Source organism: Alexandromys fortis, unplaced genomic scaffold (assembly GCF_014885135.2).
Source record: "Alexandromys fortis isolate MF-2015 unplaced genomic scaffold, M_Fortis_MF-2015_v1.1 scaffold_51, whole genome shotgun sequence".
Classification (NCBI taxonomy): Eukaryota; Metazoa; Chordata; class Mammalia; order Rodentia; family Cricetidae; genus Alexandromys; species Alexandromys fortis.
This window is the reverse complement of record NW_026067925.1, coordinates 2161640-2180655: the sequence shown is the minus strand read 5'-3', so window position 1 is coordinate 2180655 and position 19016 is coordinate 2161640. Positions and strand designations below refer to the sequence as shown.

The 19016-nt window shown below is 48.2% G+C and overlaps 2 protein-coding genes across 2 annotated transcripts in view; both read left to right on the top strand.

Annotated features, from left to right (window-relative positions):
• Window positions 1-13841, top strand: part of Cadm3 (cell adhesion molecule 3) — a 31732-nt gene extending 17891 nt beyond the window's left edge. Inside the window, exons 2-9 of the mRNA XM_050142991.1 lie at window positions 2699-2839; window positions 3407-3559; window positions 4237-4374; window positions 4714-4884; window positions 7126-7216; window positions 7611-7780; window positions 10835-10960; window positions 11739-13841. Of these exons, the coding sequence (XP_049998948.1) occupies window positions 2699-2839; window positions 3407-3559; window positions 4237-4374; window positions 4714-4884; window positions 7126-7216; window positions 7611-7780; window positions 10835-10960; window positions 11739-11857 (1109 nt within the window). The 3' untranslated portion in view covers window positions 11858-13841. The remainder of the gene's footprint in view (window positions 1-2698; window positions 2840-3406; window positions 3560-4236; window positions 4375-4713; window positions 4885-7125; window positions 7217-7610; window positions 7781-10834; window positions 10961-11738) is intronic.
• A 1502-nt stretch (window positions 13842-15343) lies between these two features.
• Ackr1 (atypical chemokine receptor 1 (Duffy blood group)) lies at window positions 15344-16977 on the top strand. Its single transcript, XM_050142998.1, has 2 exons — window positions 15344-15512; window positions 15939-16977. The coding sequence occupies exons 1-2, from the start codon at window positions 15492-15494 to the stop codon at window positions 16953-16955; spliced, it is 1038 nt and encodes a 345-aa protein (XP_049998955.1). The 5' UTR covers window positions 15344-15491; the 3' UTR covers window positions 16956-16977.
• Window positions 16978-19016: the final 2039 nt, after the last annotated feature.

Sequence of the window (19016 nt, the reverse complement as noted above, 5' to 3'; positions counted from 1 at the left end):
GACATGCTGGCCAGTCAAGGTGAGAAACCAGGCCCTCATCTCAATGTTCTCCAGATGCCTCTCACCCATCCTCACATCATCTCCCAGTCGTGGTACTCCACCCCATGTTCTCACGCCTCTCATTACCACACAGCTTTCTCCTTCCCATTTGACATTTAGTCCTCAGTTCTGCATCCACCACCACATTTCCATGCACCAACTCCCTCTCTCACTCTGGCACAGAGACCTCTGTAACCCTACACCTCTTTCCAAAAATAAGATGCCCAGGAGAAATGGATTACTCAAAACAAAGAGGTCCTAGAAAGACATTGTCCAAGAGGAATTCTTCAAGTGAGACAAGGACAGAGGGATTAGGGGTTGGAAAATGATATATGTCAATTGCAAATGAAGGGCCCCAGCCACTTTCCATTGAGAAATTTTGAGAAAATTTCTTTCAAATTTGCTTAGTGGCTACACAACAATCTCAAAATCCAATTATAGTCTTAATTCTCCTTTCAGAGGGTCGCTTCAGGAAGAATTCCAATGACAACAGCTCCATGTTGAGGACAGAACAGAGAGTTACAGTGTTGAGAACTGGGGGGCTGAGTTTAGGAGTCTCTTCGCCTCCGTTGCCTTGCTGCCTGTGTCTAGGAGATGAGGAAATTGGATTCCTGGCCCCAGTGGCTCCCTCACTTCCAGCTTCTACAGTTCTAGGCAGTACTAAGCATCAGGCTTCATACTCCAATTCGGAAACTACCAGTCCTTAATGGTGTATCTTGCTTGGCATAATTTTCAGCATGCCTTCCCTTCTGAGGGCCTTCTCTTGGCTAGTATTTCCTGGAAATGCAAGTCAGGTGACTAGAAAAGTAAGAGAGAAACAGGCAGGTGGGGTCAATCTGTGGTTAAGGGAGCATCTATTTTGTTTGTTGGTTGGTTTTTTGAGTCAGGTTTCTCTGTGTAACAGTTCTAGCTGTCCTGGAACTAGCTCTTGTAGATCAGGCTGGCCTTGAACTCGCAGAGATCCGCCCGCCTCTGCCTCCCAAGTTCTGGGCTTAAAGGCGTGTGCATGCCACCACCACTCAGTCCATCTGTTTTTTTTTTTGTTTGTTTGTTTGTTTTATAGTGCTCTGTAGAGGATGTGGTAAGCATGATTCCTGATTTCCTACTGAGCAATGAATAGTGCTGGTTGAGGAATTCATTGACATAGAACAGACTTTTGGATGCTCCTGAAGCAGAGAAGGGAGGTGATTATTTTAGATTAGTTCTGAGGAGGTCACTGATGTTGGGTCACTAAAAGCGATTCTGAAGATGAGGGAATCAATACTAGGAATCAGAGTCCATGCTGTGAGAACTGAGCACAAGGCCTGGTGGGGGAAGCAGATGTCAGTATTGGAGAGGTTCACAGCTAGGCCTGAGGAGGAGGTTGATTTGGCATTAAACTGATCTATCCAAAAGATACCTGGATTTCTTCTTCCCTCTCCCTCTCTTCCTTCTTTCTTTCCTTCCTTCCTTCCTTCCATCCTCTTTCCCCTCTCTCTCTTTCTGGGTGCATGTGTGTGTGAGTGTGTGTGTGTTATTGTGTGTGTGTATTATTTTTGATATAGAGTGTATGCAGTCCAAATTGGCCTCAAATGCAGTATGTAGCCAAGGATAACCTACAACTTCTGGCCATCTGTCTCTACTTCCTGAGTAATGGGATAACATATGCGATCCATCACAACCAATCATTACGGTGCTGGGGGTCCAGTTTAGGGCTTCCTGAATGCTAGGCAAAGACTCTATCAACTGAGTCTGTGTTTTATTTAATTTCTCTAAGGAGAGAAGAGTTATAAAATATGCTTTCAGCACATTGAGGGAGGAAAACTTCAGTCTTTTACTCTTTAAATGATATCAGGGTGGTAACTTGGGTTTGTATTTGGAGAGACAGGAAGAGTTACCAGGAAAGAGAACAAACAATTGGATGTGGTTGTGCATGCTTATAATCCCAGTATTTAGAAAGCAGGGGCAGAAGGACTTTGGTAAATTCAAGACTATCGTGAATACATAGTAAACACCAGGCCAGCCAGGACTGTACAGTGAGACCTTGTCTCAACAGCAGCTACAATAATTAATAATAATAGTGAAAACTGATGATGAATTTGATGATTGGATTGAGGTTACTATTGGAAAAAATTTAAAGTGTGCTAAAATGTTTCTGTTTTTAATTTCTGTTTTGTTTATTTTGCCCTTTTGTGTGGATGAATGTATACACACTAAGATCCGGTTTAGATTTTTCCCTATTTTGGTCTTAGATTAGTAGTCATAATTGCTTCTAATGGTTTTGCTCTTACAGTAAGTGGTAACAAGAAGGCAGAACACAGGGTGGAAGATATGTATGTGTGTTCTTAACGATGGCTGCAAGAACCATGCCTAAAAAGACACACATGGAGTAGTATTTTCAGATCTGGGTGCCTTTACCCTTTTAGCATTTGTGACCCTGCCCATTCACCCAACATTCAACAAGGGATGGTGCTTTCTGTGTGTCCACAGTGAGAGAGAAGATCAGGTGTATCTCCCCTCTACTTCCACAGCCACCTCTCTATCCCTTCACTCATGAAGCCTGAAGCGTAGACAGAGACCAGAGCCTTGGGGAGAATAAACTAGCTGAGGCTGACTGTGGCCCAGTCATGGGTAGACATCCTTGGAACTCTATGAAACTAACTCTGCTCTACTCCTGCAGATAGCCAGCCCTGGACTACTGATGAAACAGTGGTGGCTGGTGGCACCGTGGTGCTCAAGTGTCAAGTGAAAGACCATGAAGACTCATCCCTACAGTGGTCTAATCCTGCCCAGCAGACGCTCTACTTTGGGGAGAAGAGAGGTAGTGTCTCCTGAGTGAGCTTTCTCCATGGGAATCATGGGCTAGGAGAGAGGGACAGCAGAGGCTAAGGCTATCTTTGTAGTCCAGAGGCTGAGAAGCACAAGGTATGTTCTTTGAAAAGCAATAAACTGTGGGCTTTTCTGTTGTTTGCAGAGAGAAACCAGCACTACAGCTCTGATATTAGCCATGCATAGTCTTATAGGTCTTATAGCCTCATAAGGTGCTGGAGCACCAAGCTCCAAAGAAGTGCTTATGATAGCTGATATCATACAGCCCCAGGCTTTTCCTAAGTAATTACAAAAAATACAGAATATAATACTGGTCTATTAAGCTACCATGTTTAGTGGTTCATGAAAGTCAGTGAATGATTCTGTCCTAATTCAAGGTGCGTTTTGTTTGTTTGTTTTGTTTTGTTTTGGTTGGGTTTTTTTTAATTTTTTTTTATTTTTATTTTTTGTCTCCCACCCCTACCATTCCTCCCTTCTCCTCAATGACGGTAGCACAGGAGTAGAAGATGAGCATGCAAGGTCCTGGTAGAACCCTGACTCTCCATTCTCATTTCCCCAGCTCTTCGAGATAATCGGATTCAGCTGGTTAGATCCACTCCCCACGAGCTCAGTATCAGCATCAGCAATGTGGCGCTGGCAGACGAGGGCGAGTACACATGCTCCATCTTCACCATGCCTGTGCGAACGGCCAAGTCTCTTGTCACTGTGCTAGGTGAGGCTCCTCGACCCCTGTGTCTTCGAGGCACGCTGCTTTGCAAACAAATCTCCCTCAGTTGATCCCCCAAAGCCTCCCAGAACCAGGCAGGCCTCCAATAATATCAGAAAAGGTCTGCACGCCTTCCTCTAAATACGAGAAAAGCAGAGTTCTGATCTGCTGTACTTACTATTTGTTCTGGAACAAATCTCTTTAAGAGTAAACCTCACAATTTATAGCAGGAAATGGTCATTCCCCTTCACTCTGAAAATTCCACGTGGAGACACAAGATCTACATAAAATATCTTATTTTAATTTCCAAGAAAAGTTCTTCAGTTGTTTGAATGCAATTATCTCCATCCTGTATTCTAATTCACATCCTCACTGCTCTGGGCCTTTTACCATCTGCATGGCCACTTAGCTGGACTCTGGGATATCCAGTCACTATCGTGCTCAGGCACCGCATCCCCACTCCGCCTAAACTCTCATAACTCCTCACCTTAGTCTTCCCATTTTGTCCTCAAGAAGTAGATCCAAGAGAACACTGACCCTTTGTGCTTCTACCCAGCTCTCTAAACCAAAGCAGAGCTCAGATATTCTGCCCCTTAGAGTGGACATATCTCCAGGGAGAACTTGAAGTGTGACTTCACACGGTGCCTCTCCTTCCTATCCTGTCTATCCCCTCTCCATCGCAGGAATCCCACAGAAGCCCATAATCACTGGTTATAAGTCATCCCTGCGGGAAAAAGAGACAGCCACTCTAAACTGTCAGTCTTCTGGGAGCAAGCCTGCAGCCCAGCTCACCTGGAGGAAAGGTGACCAAGAACTCCACGGTGAGTAGCTCCTGCCACGGGGTTACAGAAATGAGGTGGTACAGGAAAAGGGGAGGTGCAATATGTGTTTATATGGCACATAAGAAATAATGGAGATGAAGCAAGTGAATGGCAGTGACATTGTGGATATGTGTGTGTCAGGATCTACATTCTCTGGACACATTCATATCCATTTCAAAAGTCTTCTGAGTCTGTCCAAGATAGACTCAAAATCTGTGGGGCCCAGACAGTATCTGTATGTTAAGATTCAGTCTATCTGTATGTACTGACAATGTATCTCCTCTGTGTGTGTGTGTGTGTGTGTGTGTTTCTGTCTGTCTATCTTTTTCTGCATTCTAGGAGAACAAACACGAGTCCAGGAAGATGTCAATGGAAAAACCTTCACTGTGAGCAGCTCAGTGTCTTTCCAGGTTACCCGGGAAGATGACGGAGCAAGCATCGTGTGCTCTGTGAACCATGAATCTCTAAAGGGAGCTGACAGAGTCACCTCTCAGCGCATTGAAGTTTTATGTATGTCATGGGCTCTGGGGTGAGAAGGACCAGGTGTGAGGTAGGGAGTAAGGAAAAGAGAAGTGTGCTGCTGGCTACACGTGAGGCCACACGCTTAGTGAAAGTAGCAAAGCTTCAGTAAAGAAGGCCCTACAGTAAACACAGAAGGCTTGGAGAGCTGAGGGCTTTGTCTCACTGAGTTGACTCTGCTTGTGCTGCGGGAGAGCAGCCACAGACAAAGCGTAAACAAATGAGTTGGGCTGCATTCCAATAAAACTTTATTTACTAAAGCTTGCAACTGGCAAGATTTGGCCCAGGGGCCAAGTTTACCAGCCCTTGGGCTACGCTGGTGGAACTGAGCTAGGCTGTAACTTAACAGTGGTAAGAGTAGCAAACCCAGAGTCTCGGCTGTAGTTTAGTCTGTACTGCACGCCACACTGATTGTGTGGTGTGAAGACAGCTCTCCTCCACGGCTCGTGGTTGTTTCCCTCTGAAACGAGAGAGGTGAGCTTGGATATCCTTATGGCTTCTTCTCACTCTAACATTCTGTGATGCCAAGAGTTGTGGGTGGAAGCGCGGCACAATTCTCTCCGGTCTTGCAACAGTCCAAGGACTTCTACCTCTCAGTCACATCTCTGTTTGGCCCCCTTCCACGCGCTTCTCCTTGGGATTCTGACCTAAGGTGGCCCGGGGCTTCGCACTTTCTCCACACCTCCGCATCCTCTTCGTGGACTCTGCCTTTAGTGCCAGTCAAGAATGTCTGCAAAGCTGGAGTCTCTGCAGATTTCTCATCTGGGGAAAATCTGGAAGCCTTTCAAAGGCGCTTTTCCATGTGGAAAGGGAAAGGAGTAATGGAAGTGTGGAAGTCGAGCATGGAGGCGTGTACAGCCATGCATTGCTTTCCCAATTTACCAAAAGGCTGGGGATTTTCAAAAACAGTGATAGCTTCTAATCTGCTTATGGAAGACACAAGCTGATTAATTTCGGTGCCATTTAATCAGTGGCTAGACCCTTTATCCAAACTTTAACATTCATTAATTTTGGATGATATTCAATGGACAGACTGATGAGTAGCCTCCTAGCCAGTACTGTCTGTCACGCACTAGCTGTATTGGCTTCACCAAAGCATCTAATCTCTTGGTGAATCTGCCTTACTCCCCTGAATTATATTGAGAAATAAGGAATAATATGTATGAAAGAACTCTATTAACTTCCAAGTTCTAACTTGCTATAAAGTATTTCTGTATTTACTAGTTCCAAGTGTGAGGTCCTGGGCCTAGGGCGGTTCTCTTGAGCCCTGGTCCCCAGCCGTAACTGAAGAATATACCATTGGAGTCCCACAGAGTCCTCTCTTAGAAACCAGGCCATTTGGTGATTACTCTGCGTGGTCCCCTTTGGCCTGTGATCAGCGGTCAGTCAACAAATGCCCCATTCCAGGTGCTCTGCTAGAGGCCTCTTCGGCTGTGAAGCCCCGGAATACCCATTTTTCTCACCTGACCTGTCTCTTTGTCCTGTGTGATTTAACGGACGCATGTTCATTAACTGCTTGTTAAGGTTGGCTCTGTCCTTAGGGATAGCACATCCTCTTTATCTGTGGTTCCAAACCAGCATCTGGTCACATTGTTCTAAGCCGCCATCTGGACCCAGCCTCCTAAGCAGCCTTTTGGCATCATTGACAGATGTCATTATTCTCTCACAGAGCCAGCCATATTGTCTCAGGCCTTTTTTTTTTTTTTTTTTCCCAGCCAAAATTTGACCCTCACCCCTTGCTGTTTCTATACTCTCATTCCATGTTTGGGCTGACCGTTCAAAGGGATGCTTTGTGTTTGGGCGTTGCTTTCACTCCAAGCTCCCTCACAGAGCAGACAGAATTGAGAGGTTGTGGACTCAGTCAGTGTCAAGTTCACTTCCTTTGTTCCTTTAAAAATATGTATTAGATCCTGTCTAGGTGCCAGACTGTTTGCTAGGCATGAATAAACCATGGGTTCTCCTCAGCTCCGCTAAGACATCCCATAGGCCCCCACCAAGGACAGGCCTGCTGGAATGCCATCACTCAGAGGTTGAGATACACCAGGTTGTTCTCAGTCAACGGCACTCATAGTCCGTGTTCGCAAGAGCCAGGAGGAAGGACTTGTTCACAGCCTCTCACACTTCTGAGACTTTGGGAGAATCTAAAACATGTAACTAGGTGATTCCCACAGTTTTAGGGATCTCCTATGCAGAGTGAGGAGCTTGGCGCTGCTATCCTGTGCTTCTCCACAGACACGCCGACAGCCTTGATTAGACCAGAGCCTGCGCATCCCCGGGAAGGCCAGAAGCTGTTGCTACACTGTGAGGGGCGTGGCAATCCAGTGTAAGAAGAGCAGTCCATGGTCTCTGATACCCCTCAGATAACCCCCACCCCTTGGGTACCTGCCGAGGCATAACTCCTGGTCCCCTAACTGTACGACAATGCTTCTCCTTTATGTCTACAGCAGAAGTGAGGTTGGAGTGCTCCCTAGCTCAGCTCCCTCTTTTCCCCTAAGGAACAAAGTCACAGTAAAATATGGTTCAAAACATTTCTGCCTTCTCTAAATTGTACCCAAGACGGATACCTCACCCCTCCATCAACACTTACCCTCTGGCCCACACAGCATCTTAAACCTCACCACACAGTTTCTGATTTCCCTGCTACCAGGTTGTTTTTAATTATTCCAGCCCTTTGGTCTGAGACATCCTGAGCACTTCCCATCTTTCTATCTCAACAGTCCCCAGCAGTACCTGTGGGTAAAGGAAGGCAGCGAGCCACCCCTGAAGATGACCCAAGAGAGGGCTCTCATCTTCCCCTTCCTGAACAAGAGTGACAGTGGCACCTACGGCTGCACAGCCACCAGCAACATGGGCAGCTACACAGCCTACTTCACCCTCAACGTCAACGGTGAGTCACTTTGGCTTCTCTCCTCCAACATCTCCCTTCGTTGGCCATCTCTTGCTTTCTGGATGGCAACCGCCTCCCCTTGAGTGGTAGGTAGTAGGGTGGATGGAAAATGCCTACTACCAGAAGGCACTCCCCTTTGGCCCTAGGGATGTGTAACAATGGTAAGTCTTATGGTTTCTTAATGTAACCATAAGAAAGATGGGCTTCCACCGTCTCTGCCTGCAGGCAGTGGCTCCTCTGAAACCATCTTTATCCCCTAATGGGGAGAATGTCAGCTTCATTTAGAGGCCCCTCTTGATGGCAGGTGTGCTTACTGTAAAGCTCCTCCTCCTAGGACTAGCTACAGCATATGTGCCGCTGCAACCCATTTCCTTCCTGAGGACCCTGTGTGCATTAGAGTTTGGCAAAAAAAACAAAAGAAACAAGCGTGTGTGCGCTATGCCGAGAGATGGCCCGAATCTCTTCTCTGGAGCTTCACCTTCCTAAGGGACAAGAGGTTGCTTCTTTCTGAAGTGCTTCTCAAAAATTGGAGCCACCAGGTGTCTAGAATGTTGGGTTGGTCAGTCAAGTCCCTGCCAGTTGGAGCCAAACAGAAACAGGTGTGGGAGCTCACATTTGTAAGCCCGGTGCTGGGGAGGCAGAGACGGCCTATCTTATTTGATGAGTTCTTGGCTAGTGAGAGATGGCCAAAATGACCCTGTCTCAAAGAATCAGGTGGATGGCATTCATTTCTCTGACCTCTACAGTTAGTGAACAGACATACATGTACATTAGCACGCACATGCACATTTACACACACACACACACACACACACACACACACATGAAAAATACATTCAAACCCAGCTTCAAGGGAAGTGACAGGCTAGGACAGCTGTGAATTTAGAGGGAATTGGTAAGGAATTTTTTTTTCTTCTTTGGAAGACATCAATGTCATTGAAGTTCTTCCAGAAAGTCTTCAAACCTTTCTGCAGAATAGGGGAAGTGCTGAAGAAACTTCAGGGTCTTTCCTCATTTGAAATGCTCAGTAAGGCAGGGATGCTTAACACCCAGAATCCCAGGCATGAGAAAGAGGCTTAGGTGCTTGAGACCAGAAAGTCTACATCCTGAGTCAGCCTTTCACCCCATGGGGAGCTGCTCGACACAACAGGGCTAGTGTAGGATTCTGAGAGCTACAACAAGGCTCTGAGATCTCGACTCATCCCCTGGATCTTTCCAGACCATTTCTGATGGCGACCGGCAGTGGAAGAAAGTTAATATAGCCTGCAGTTGGTATCTTGTTGATCCTTCTGCCCTGGGATAAAAAGTTAAGGAGTAGGTTAGTGTTTGCTACCAGTGCTGACGCCTGGTGGTGAAAGGAGTTACTGCAGCCTCTTCAGGAATCTTCCTGCTTGAAGACCTCCCAGAAATGAAATGCAAGGTGCATTATACCCGCAGACAGAGGGTGGTTGTTGACAGTGGAAGACAGTGTTTTTTTTTTCCAAGAACTTTTTTGCTTCTCTAGCTTCCAGAGTAAGTACCCAGGGTTGATTTTCCCAGTGGATTACAGCTCATGTTTCTTCAGTCATCTTTCCCTGAATCATGTCAACACCCCTGCCCCATCATGGAACTCCTGGTCCATCCTCCATCTCCCTTCTAAAAAAAAAACATTAAAAAAGAAGTACAGATGTTTTCTTTTCAAATAAGGCATTGGAAGTCAAGGAACTAAAAAGCTGGCCCAGTCAAGCCTGAGAAAACATAAGGTAGGAAAGAAAAAAAGTCTAGGAGTCAATGAGGCTGCAAGACTCAAGCTAAATTCAGGGAATAACAAGAGCTCTCCCATGGGTGGGGGAGTTATAGCTGCGGCTAATGTAATTGTGGAGACGTCAGAATGTCCTGGGTTTGTGCACTTATCCGTAGACATTGGGCTTCTGACCAAGGTTAAAGTTTTTGTTGACACTCTTGGTCCAGGTTGTATTATGAGATCAGTCTACACCTATTATGGATGGCGAATTTTGTATAGTGAGTGGAGGTTAACACTAACACCATGGGAGAAATCAAACCAGTCTTGTGCACCAACTTTTGGATGATGTCAGAGTAGAGATGAAATATTAGGTCTCTTTCCTTGGATGGGTCAGAAGATTGGGTTTTATTGAATAAGTAGTCTTCCTTGCCAAGAAGGAATTACTGAAGAAAAAGACCAGAAGACCAGATATGTTTAAGAGCATGTGGGTTGGGGAGCTTAAAGAGGAAAGAATGAAATACCTGGGAGTAGAGCTGCTAAATGCTATGGGATAAGGCAGGTGTCTAGGCCACAGTCCAGGCTGGATTAATGATCCTGGGGGTAAAGCTTGAGGTCCTGGGCTCATCCTAAAGAAGGAAGATGATTTTCTAATTCACATCAGACTATTACCTTGCTCTCTAGGGAAATTTAAAAGTTTTATACAAGGTGGAACAGTCTAGCATTTTCTTTGCAAGGTGCTTTCCAACTCTTAATTCCTGGCTCCATAAGTTTTCACTGTTTGTTCGCCATCTAATTTTAAGACTAGGAGAGTTGGCATAGAAACCCCTAAAGGGACTAGTGCAGAACAGCAGACAGGATTGAGAAGACATGAGAGATAGTCAAGGAGCAAGATAACACAGATGTATCTGTGTGTGTGTGTGAGAGAGAGAGAGAGAGAGAGAGAGAGAGAGAGAGAGAGAGAGAGAGGCGGACAATAGACTGGGGTGGAGAAAAGGGAGGAAGGGGAGAATTTTGATATTGCTCATAGCTATTAAAGTAATGATCTCTGATTAAGGTCAAGCTTTGATGCCAAGAAGGCAATTTGGATAGTGGAGTGAGAGCTGGTTTGTGTATTGCCTGATGAATAATCACATTTTTTTTTCTTTTAAGAATCACCACATTGCCAGTGTGATGATACTCACCTGAGCACAGACTAAGGCATGTTCCCTGTGCTTGCATACACCTGGATTCCCCTGATGTTGATGTCTCTTCTGTGATATTTAAGGCCAAATCAGCATGGGAGCTAAAGGGCCTCCCCATCCCAGTTCTAACTATATGCCTCTTCTCTGCAGACCCCAGTCCGGTGCCCTCGTCCTCCAGCACCTATCACGCCATCATCGGAGGGATTGTGGCTTTCGTTGTCTTCCTGCTGCTCATTCTGCTCATCTTCCTTGGACACTATTTGATCAGGCACAAAGGTCAGAGGCATTAATCAGGAGGACTTGGGTGGGTGGGTGGGGAGACCAGTCAGGAAAGGACAGACAGTAAGAGGGCTTCAGGCAGGTCCCTGTAGACTCATTCAGCCCCTTAGGGTGTTTGAGAAAGACATACAGCCAACCCATGCAATGGCAATGCTGTGATCACTGGGCAACAGCCACCCCACAGTCAAGCCTGGCCATTTGGTAAACATCCAAGTACAATCAGACCTTCCTACTTAGCCAGCCTCTCCTTGCTCCTCTGCATTTGATTTAGCTCCTTCCTTCTTGCCCCTGCCTTCTTTTCCATCTCTTTGGCTTCCTTTTCTTTCTTTGTTCTTCTTCTTCATCCTCACGCATATCTTTTCTCTCTGTTCTACTTTCCCTTCTATTCTGTTACTACATGCAGCCAGTAGCCTAGCTGCCTAGACTGGCCATGCCTAAGTCATATCTCCACCACGCACGCGTGCTCGCGCGCACACACATACACACACACACACACACACACACACACACACACACACACACACCTCTTTTATCCCTTGCCTACATTATAGATGAGATTTTAGTTAAGGGTAGGATTCATTATTCATGGGGGTGTGGTTAGGTGAGGGATGTTGGCAGCGAAACGCAATGCAGATTAGAGAAGTTGGGTGGAAGAAAGCTCCAGGCAAGAGAAAGACTAGATGAGCGCTATGTGAGTGGGTGGGTAGGGAAGTGGGCAGGGTGGACTTCAGAGGCAGAGACACTTCTGCAAAGAGGAGCTTCTGTCTCCACACAGGAACCTACCTGACACACGAAGCGAAGGGCTCCGACGATGCTCCAGATGCAGATACGGCCATCATCAACGCAGAAGGCGGGCAGTCAGGCGGGGATGACAAGAAGGAGTACTTCATCTAGGGGCACCCACTCACCTCCTGTGCCCCACAGGGGCCCCATGGGGACTGCTGGGCTGTCACCAACCTGAACTTGTACAGAGCGACCCCAGGGCCGCCCCTCCCGCTTGCTCCCCAGCCCACCCAGCCCCCTGTACAGAATGTCTGCTTTGGGTGCAGTTTTGTACTCGGTTTGGAATGGGGGGGGGAGGAGGGCGGGGGGGAGGGGTGGGTTGCCCTCAGCCCTTTCCGTGGCTTCTCTGCGTTTGGGTTATTATTATTTTTGTAACAATCCCAAATCAAATCCGTCTCCAAGACCGGAGAGGCAGGGGCCATGGAGGTGAGGAGAGCAGCGCATGTGCTGTGCCCGGAGGAGCAGGAAGTTGGAGGGATGAGAAACGAATGAGGAGCAGGGCTGGTTTGCAGGTGGGGGCTCAAGATAGCCCTCCTTCCATTTTCACGGCAGACCCGCTCCCCAGGTGTCTCTGAGGAACCTGGGAATGGAAGCAGGGGGTGGAGGCAGCTCTACCTCTGCCAGCCATGTATTGTGAGCTACAGAGAGGGAGACGGGCGTCTCATGCCACCACTCCTCTTGCATTACATAAGAAAGGAATGAGTAGGAAAGTCCTCAAGAAGATGTGAACTGAAGATGGTGTGCAGCCACACAGGGCTTCAACATGTCCCTCCCAAAGAGAACAGATTTCCAGAGAGAGGATGGCGGAAATGGCCCTGTCCATTCACTGCCCCCACACGATGAAAGATGCTAGGCTCTTTTCACAGAATTGGCCCTTGGGGGACAGCAGAGCTCAGCTTTCTCTCCTAGCAGTCGTGAAAGAGGCACAGCTTCTGGGCCTGGACAGCATCTGCTTCCCCCACCTCGGATGGGGCCCCTCATTCTTACTCAAGACCCTGGACTGTTGCACGGCAACCGCTTCTCTCATGGCATTGCTCAGCAACTACTCCTCCACCCCGTGTCACCCTGTGCCCTTTCCTGTTCCCTGTGCCAGCCCTCGGTCCCTCCTCCCTCAGCAGCCAGGCAGACATGACAACAAAATTACTAAAAGGAGCTTCATTGCAGTGAGCTGTTTCCTGCCCAAACCGAGGGAATAATGTGAACTTTGTGCATGTGTGTGTGTGTGTCTGTTTCTGTGTGTACGTGTGTGTAAGTGTGCATGGATGTGCATACATGTGTGTTTGTGTGAGCAAGAAGTAAAGGGATTGAAGAGAAGGACCAGGGATCTTGGGTGGGCGCCAGAGCATGGAACACGTAAGGCATGAGGTGAGCTTTGGGAGTAATGGCTCCTAGTCAGGGTTTGTACCTCATCTAGGGGGGCTGCTCCATCCTAGTCATTTCCAAACCACTCTTGATGCCTGTCTGAGACAGAGGGGGAGTCCCAAGATGTGGTTTCCCAGCTGTGCATTTTGTTTCTCTGTGAAACACCACACATTCACCACCCTTCCTGGACCTCCCATCTCTGAGCCATGGAGCCAGGGCCACAGCCTCTGCTATGCACCCCTCAAGCCTCTCCCTGGCACTGACTCTAGATTCCCATCCTCTGTACCTAGGGACTAGAGGACTGGGTCCCCCATCTCAGCTTTTGTTTTACGGTCTTCCTTCTATGACCACGCTGGTTGCTGTGGAGTTGAGATTGCTCACCCTCTCCATCCTGATTGGTCTGTCCCTCAGACTCAGGATGCACTTGGCATCACTCTCCTCCTCCTCCTCCAGCATGTCCTCCCTGCTCTGACAACAGGTGTGCAAAATGGGGCAGCTGCAATCCAGCAGGCCTGCCTACTCCTTCAGTTCAGGTAATACTTTCGTGAATCTTCCAGCCCCTGGTTAGGGTCCTGGGTACCCCAGGCATCCCCTCGCTTCAGCCAGGGATTCTCCTCTTATAGCAGCAAGGGAGCCCTGGGCCCCAGGCCTGTCCAGGCTCCTCATCTCCCAGCACCCGCTTTTGGGAAAACGACTTTTCCTCTTCGAGCTGAACCACTTTGTCCATATTACACAGAAGCCATATTTGTACTGGGCGGGCGGGGGTGGGGGGAAGAGGGGCCGTTGTGCTGTGTGTGTCTGTCTGTGGGCGGGGGCGGGGGAAGGGAGCAGGGAGGGGATCGTGTATCTTTATAATCTTTCTAACTCTCCTGTGCTAATCTCAGAGGGACCACCCTCAATATATCTGGATTATCCGTGTGGTCAGGCTGCTTCCTTTCTGCTCTTCTCACTGCTGGCTGGGTTCCGTGTAACAAAGGGCTGGCCTCATGTCCCTGGCACCTGGCACTCAAAGGGTACCGCTTCCTTGCCATGTCACTCTCCGGAACGTCTGTGTGTGGAATCAGGGGAGAGAGTGTCTGAGTCATTTGCTTTCCCGAGCACATTTGGATTTGAGGCATTTCAACCGACTGCTACCCTGTTACCCTCTGCCCAGCAATGCTGGCCAACACCATGATGGAGGTGACGACCCCACTCACACCATCCAGGAAGGAAAGCTTCACCCATTTTTGTCAATCCACCTTTCTGTCTCCCGCCTGTTAAACCTGAAACTTGACCTGGGTACTCAGCCTTCTGCCCCACAGTCTGAGGGGGTTAATGGGAATCCACCTACCGAACATGGATTCTGTATTTCTCCTGGCCAGAGAAATTCTACGTCCCATCAAAAACTCCACTCATTGCAAAGACGGCAAGCCAATGAAGCAGTCTCACAGTCTGTACGTGTCTCACAACAAAATGAATAGAGATTACCCGGTGGGCTATACTCTCACATCAAAGTATGCTGTCCCATGGTCCCCCAGAGGCTATTTTGATGTGTCAGACACCATGTGTTCTGCTTGGTGTGAGAGATCCATTCGTTGAGTCTATAGGTGGTAAGGCAAATGCCCAATTGCTCCCTGAAGGAGAGCCATTACATGGACTCGACAGGCCTCCCATCTTCTGTCCCTCTTAAACTGAAGCACCCATGCCTCTAGATAGCGAGGCACACACCCAGGCACCACCTAGCAGCTGGCACTCAGATGGAGGCACACTGATACCGAACCCAGGGACACAGATGAATAGGTACATTCCCTGGCTCATTCGACCACACACAAAAGGCATCGACTTAACTGCAAATTCTCAGTCTGGGTGGAGCCAACAGCCAATGCCAGTAGCACACTTTCCCCCACAAACAGGGGAACTTTTGAACTCTTTCCTTGGATCTCATTCAAAGGAGTAGAGAACAGAGAGAGTCGTCAGATGCCTGGTCACTGCAACTTCCCAGCACCCCTCTCTTATCTCTGCTTCATATGTCACCCCTGGCCCCTCATCCTTCCTTATTCCTGAAGGATCCTCCCTTGCTGGAAAGTTCACAAGACTTCTTCCTTGCCATCTTTGGGAAAATTCCCCCTTTGTGGCCCTCATTATGTTCTTTTCCCAAGGCCATTCTGACCAGCCAAATCTGACTTCAAAACAGGAAGTCCCAGGACAGCCCCCCCCCATGTTAGCCTAAAGTTTAAGTAGGCAGTAGGCATTGGGTAGTTTCCTGAGTGTGACCCCACACACACATCCAGGCTCTGCCCAGAAGCTGAGCGTTCATTAGCCCTGGGCACTTATCTTGGAGTCACAGCTGCTGACAGAGAGGCCTCCTTGTTCCTTACTCTGCCTGCTCTGAGCCTGCAGTGCCATGGGGAACTGTCTGCACCCGGTGAGTGTAGGGGCCGTGCTCCAGAACCCTTGTCTCTGTCTTCTCAGGATTTTATACCCTTTCGTTTTTTCCCTTACCATATCCCTGTGCTTCTTTGTTCTGTTTCAAAAATCATTTCTCTTTCCCTCCCTCAGCCCCCTGTCCCTATTTGCTCTTCCTCCTCCACCTTTTAGCCAGTCCCACGCTGGTTCCTCCTCACTTCTCTCTGTCCTTCTGCTTCTCTAAATCTCCACATAGCTCTACCCAGGCTTCTTTGTGGCTCTGACCCTGCAGGTCCCTCAGCTTCCCTTCTCACCATGCCCGCTGTACCTACGTCCTGTAGGCAGATCCCTTGTTCTCCAAACCCACATATACTCTAGCCTCTTCATTGTTGTGTTAGATGCTCCCCCCCCCCGACTGACTGTCCTTTCTGGGTGTACCCTATAGGTGGAAACCTCCTTTCCAATAGACAAGACTGGAACTCAGTATTTGGATTTTTCGAATTATGCATATGAAGATAACGGCACCTATGACTCAACTGTTAGCTACGATAACGACACCATTGAAGCAGCTGCTCCCTGCCACTCCTGTACTCTACTTGATAATTCTTCACTGCCCTTCTTCATCCTCACAAGTTTCCTGGGCTTGCTGGCAAGTGGCGCCATCCTGTTCGCAATTCTCAAACCTCTCTTCCACTGGCAGATCTGCCCCAACTGGCCTATTCTGGCACAGCTGGCAGTAGGCAGTGCCCTCTGCAGTACTGCGGTGCCTGTCCTGGCACCAGGGTTAAACCATGCCCATAGCACAGTCCTGTGTTTCCTGGGCTCCTGTGTCTGGTATACTTCAGCCTTTGCCCAGGCTCTGCTGATAGTGTGCTATGCCTGCCTGAACCCCAGACTGGGTATAGGTCAAATCCGTGGCCTCACCTTGGGACTCACTGTGGGACTTTGGGGAGCAGCTGCCCTGTTAGGGCTGCCAGCCACCTTGGCCACTGACGTCTACAATGGCCTCTGCACCCTTGCATCCACAGGGGGCCTGGAAGCTTTGAAGTCCACACATTCTGCAATTTGTTTTACCATTTTCACTGTGTTACCACTGGCTCTTTTGGCAGCCAAGGGGCTGAAGAAGGCATTGAGCAAGGAGCCAGGCCCCTGGGTTAGTGTCCTTTGGGTCTGGTTCATTTTCTGGTGGCCTAATGGGATGGTTCATATATTTGATGCCTTGGTGGGATCCAAAATCATACTTCTGAAAACATGTCTGTCCCAGAAGATTCTAGATATCACGCTGAGCCTGGCAGAAGCCCTGGCTATCTTGCACTGTGTGGCTACACCCCTGCTCGTGGCCCTGTTCTGCTACCAGACCACCCGTCGATCCTTGCCCTCTCCGTCCCTCCCTACAAGACAGTCTTCTCATATGGATCCCCTTGTAGGCAAATCCCAGTTCCTTCCCCACATGTCAACCTAAATTAAAGTCTATACTGCTTTTATGAAGCGGGTGCTTTCTTATTTCATCTGGAACTAAAGGAGAAAGACCATGGAGAGAAAGGAGGGCAGTGCATGCCTGGCTTTCCTGTTCCTAGAGTTGCTGTGGAAGAAAGAGAACGGTGGCTAAACACCCTCAGGGAATACAGATGTTCTCTTGAGGTGAGTGAAAACTGTCTTCTTGTGGGACAGGAAAAAGAAACAACAACACGAGTGGAGAAATGAACTCTCCAAACAAGAAAACAAGGCTTCACGAGGAAAAAAAAAAGAGAGAGAAGCCATATTTCATAAAATATGTGGAATAAGTATAGAAGCAAAAAGGGGGGGTCAGAGGTGAGGGGCAGAGAGCAAAGCTCAGAGTGTATTGCTGCTCTCCTGTCTCCTGTCTGACCCCTCCAGGTAATCCTTACTTGGTTGTCCTCTCTGACTTTGTTTGGAGGTTGGAGTGGTGGTTGGAAATGAAAGAAGCAAGCTCAGGGGCACTGGGGAGCAGCTACCCTGTTAGGGCTGCCAGTGACTTGGCCAGTGATGTTACCATGGCCTAGACTAGGGCATATACCAAGAGAGTATAAAATGTTGCTTCCTAGGAGCTGTCTTTTGCAAGCTAATTCTTCATCATGACCTGGATACCCCCCCAATCTTTCCACCTCTCTCTCTCTCTCTCTCTCTCTCTCTCTCTCTCTCTCTCTCTCCCCCCCCCCTCTCCCTCTCTCTCTCTCTCTCTCTCTCTCTCTCTCTCTCTCTCTCTCTCTCTCTCCCTACCCCCTCCTCCCTCCCCCTCTTCTTCTCTCTACATGCACATATGCACACTTGAAGGTTTTTTTCCCATTACCATGACCTTGGTTCCTCTGTATGCTTGTCTCTCTCCACATGTTATAATGGATGCATGCACTCGGTGAAACGTGTCTGTGCATGAGCTTACATCTCAGTCAGTATCTGCACTACACACACCATATCCGTGTGTGTGTGTGTGTGTGCGTGCGTGCGTGCACGCACACACAAACCTCTTACAGAGCCCCCTTCCTAACTTAGTTCTGTGCTGCACCTATCCAGGGTGTGGGTGCAGAAATCCTTATTCAGCAAATTCCCTCCTCTTGCTGTTTGTGTGTAGCACATTTGTGTGTGGTGTGGCATGAAGGAGATCATGAAGGTAGAAACGGTGAAACAACTGGAAGGCAGACACCCTGCTCCAATCCATCGTGTGACACAAACGCCCACGTTTCCCTCTCAGATCCCAGCTCTCAAAGGAAGCCTTTACCTCGCGCCTGTCTTTCTCTCCTCCTCTTGCCCATCCAGTATCATAGGACATCTGTCCCCCATACTTGCCTGCTTCTCTGTGTGTTTCTTGTGACTTGAGAGTGTTGTCTTCATGCCCTGCTCAGCAAACCTTGGGTAGTGTTTAGGAGGACAACAAGCGAGACCCTCTTCCTATGGAGTACTCCTGCCAGCAACAGTCTCACCCTATTCCTGGAAAGACCACAATTTCTCCCTGCAACCGACCTCCAGCCCACCCAAGAAAAACTTGAGCAAATACTTCACCTCCATCGGAATCTACTTCCAGTCTCCATACTCTCAAAGATGTTCTTTACTGCCTTCTTTCCTAACATATCTATGCATGATGCTCTGGGTTTTAAGATTGAGAGGAAACTGTAAGAGAGGGGCAGGGATGACTTAAAACATCCTGGGCTGGAGGGTGCATAGGGATCAGGGAATTTTCCTGGGTGGGTGCCTTGACAAAGACTCTAAATCTCCCTCCTCTGGTCTCTTAGCAACCACCAGGTTTAGTTCCTGATTGGTGCCTCATAAATTGAAAGGCGGGATTATGGGACCGATTGAGACGCGGGAGACATTCTGAAACATAAAGAAAGGAAAAGAAAATGAGGAAAAGAGAAATAATTTACAAGCCTAAATTGTGCCTAGGTCTCCAACCATAGTGATGGTGAATGTGTCCTGGTGTCTTCATTTTCTATTTCCTTTCTAGTTGTCTTTTACACACAGAGAGAGAGAGAGAGAGAGAGAGAGAGAGAGAGAGAGAGAGAGAGAG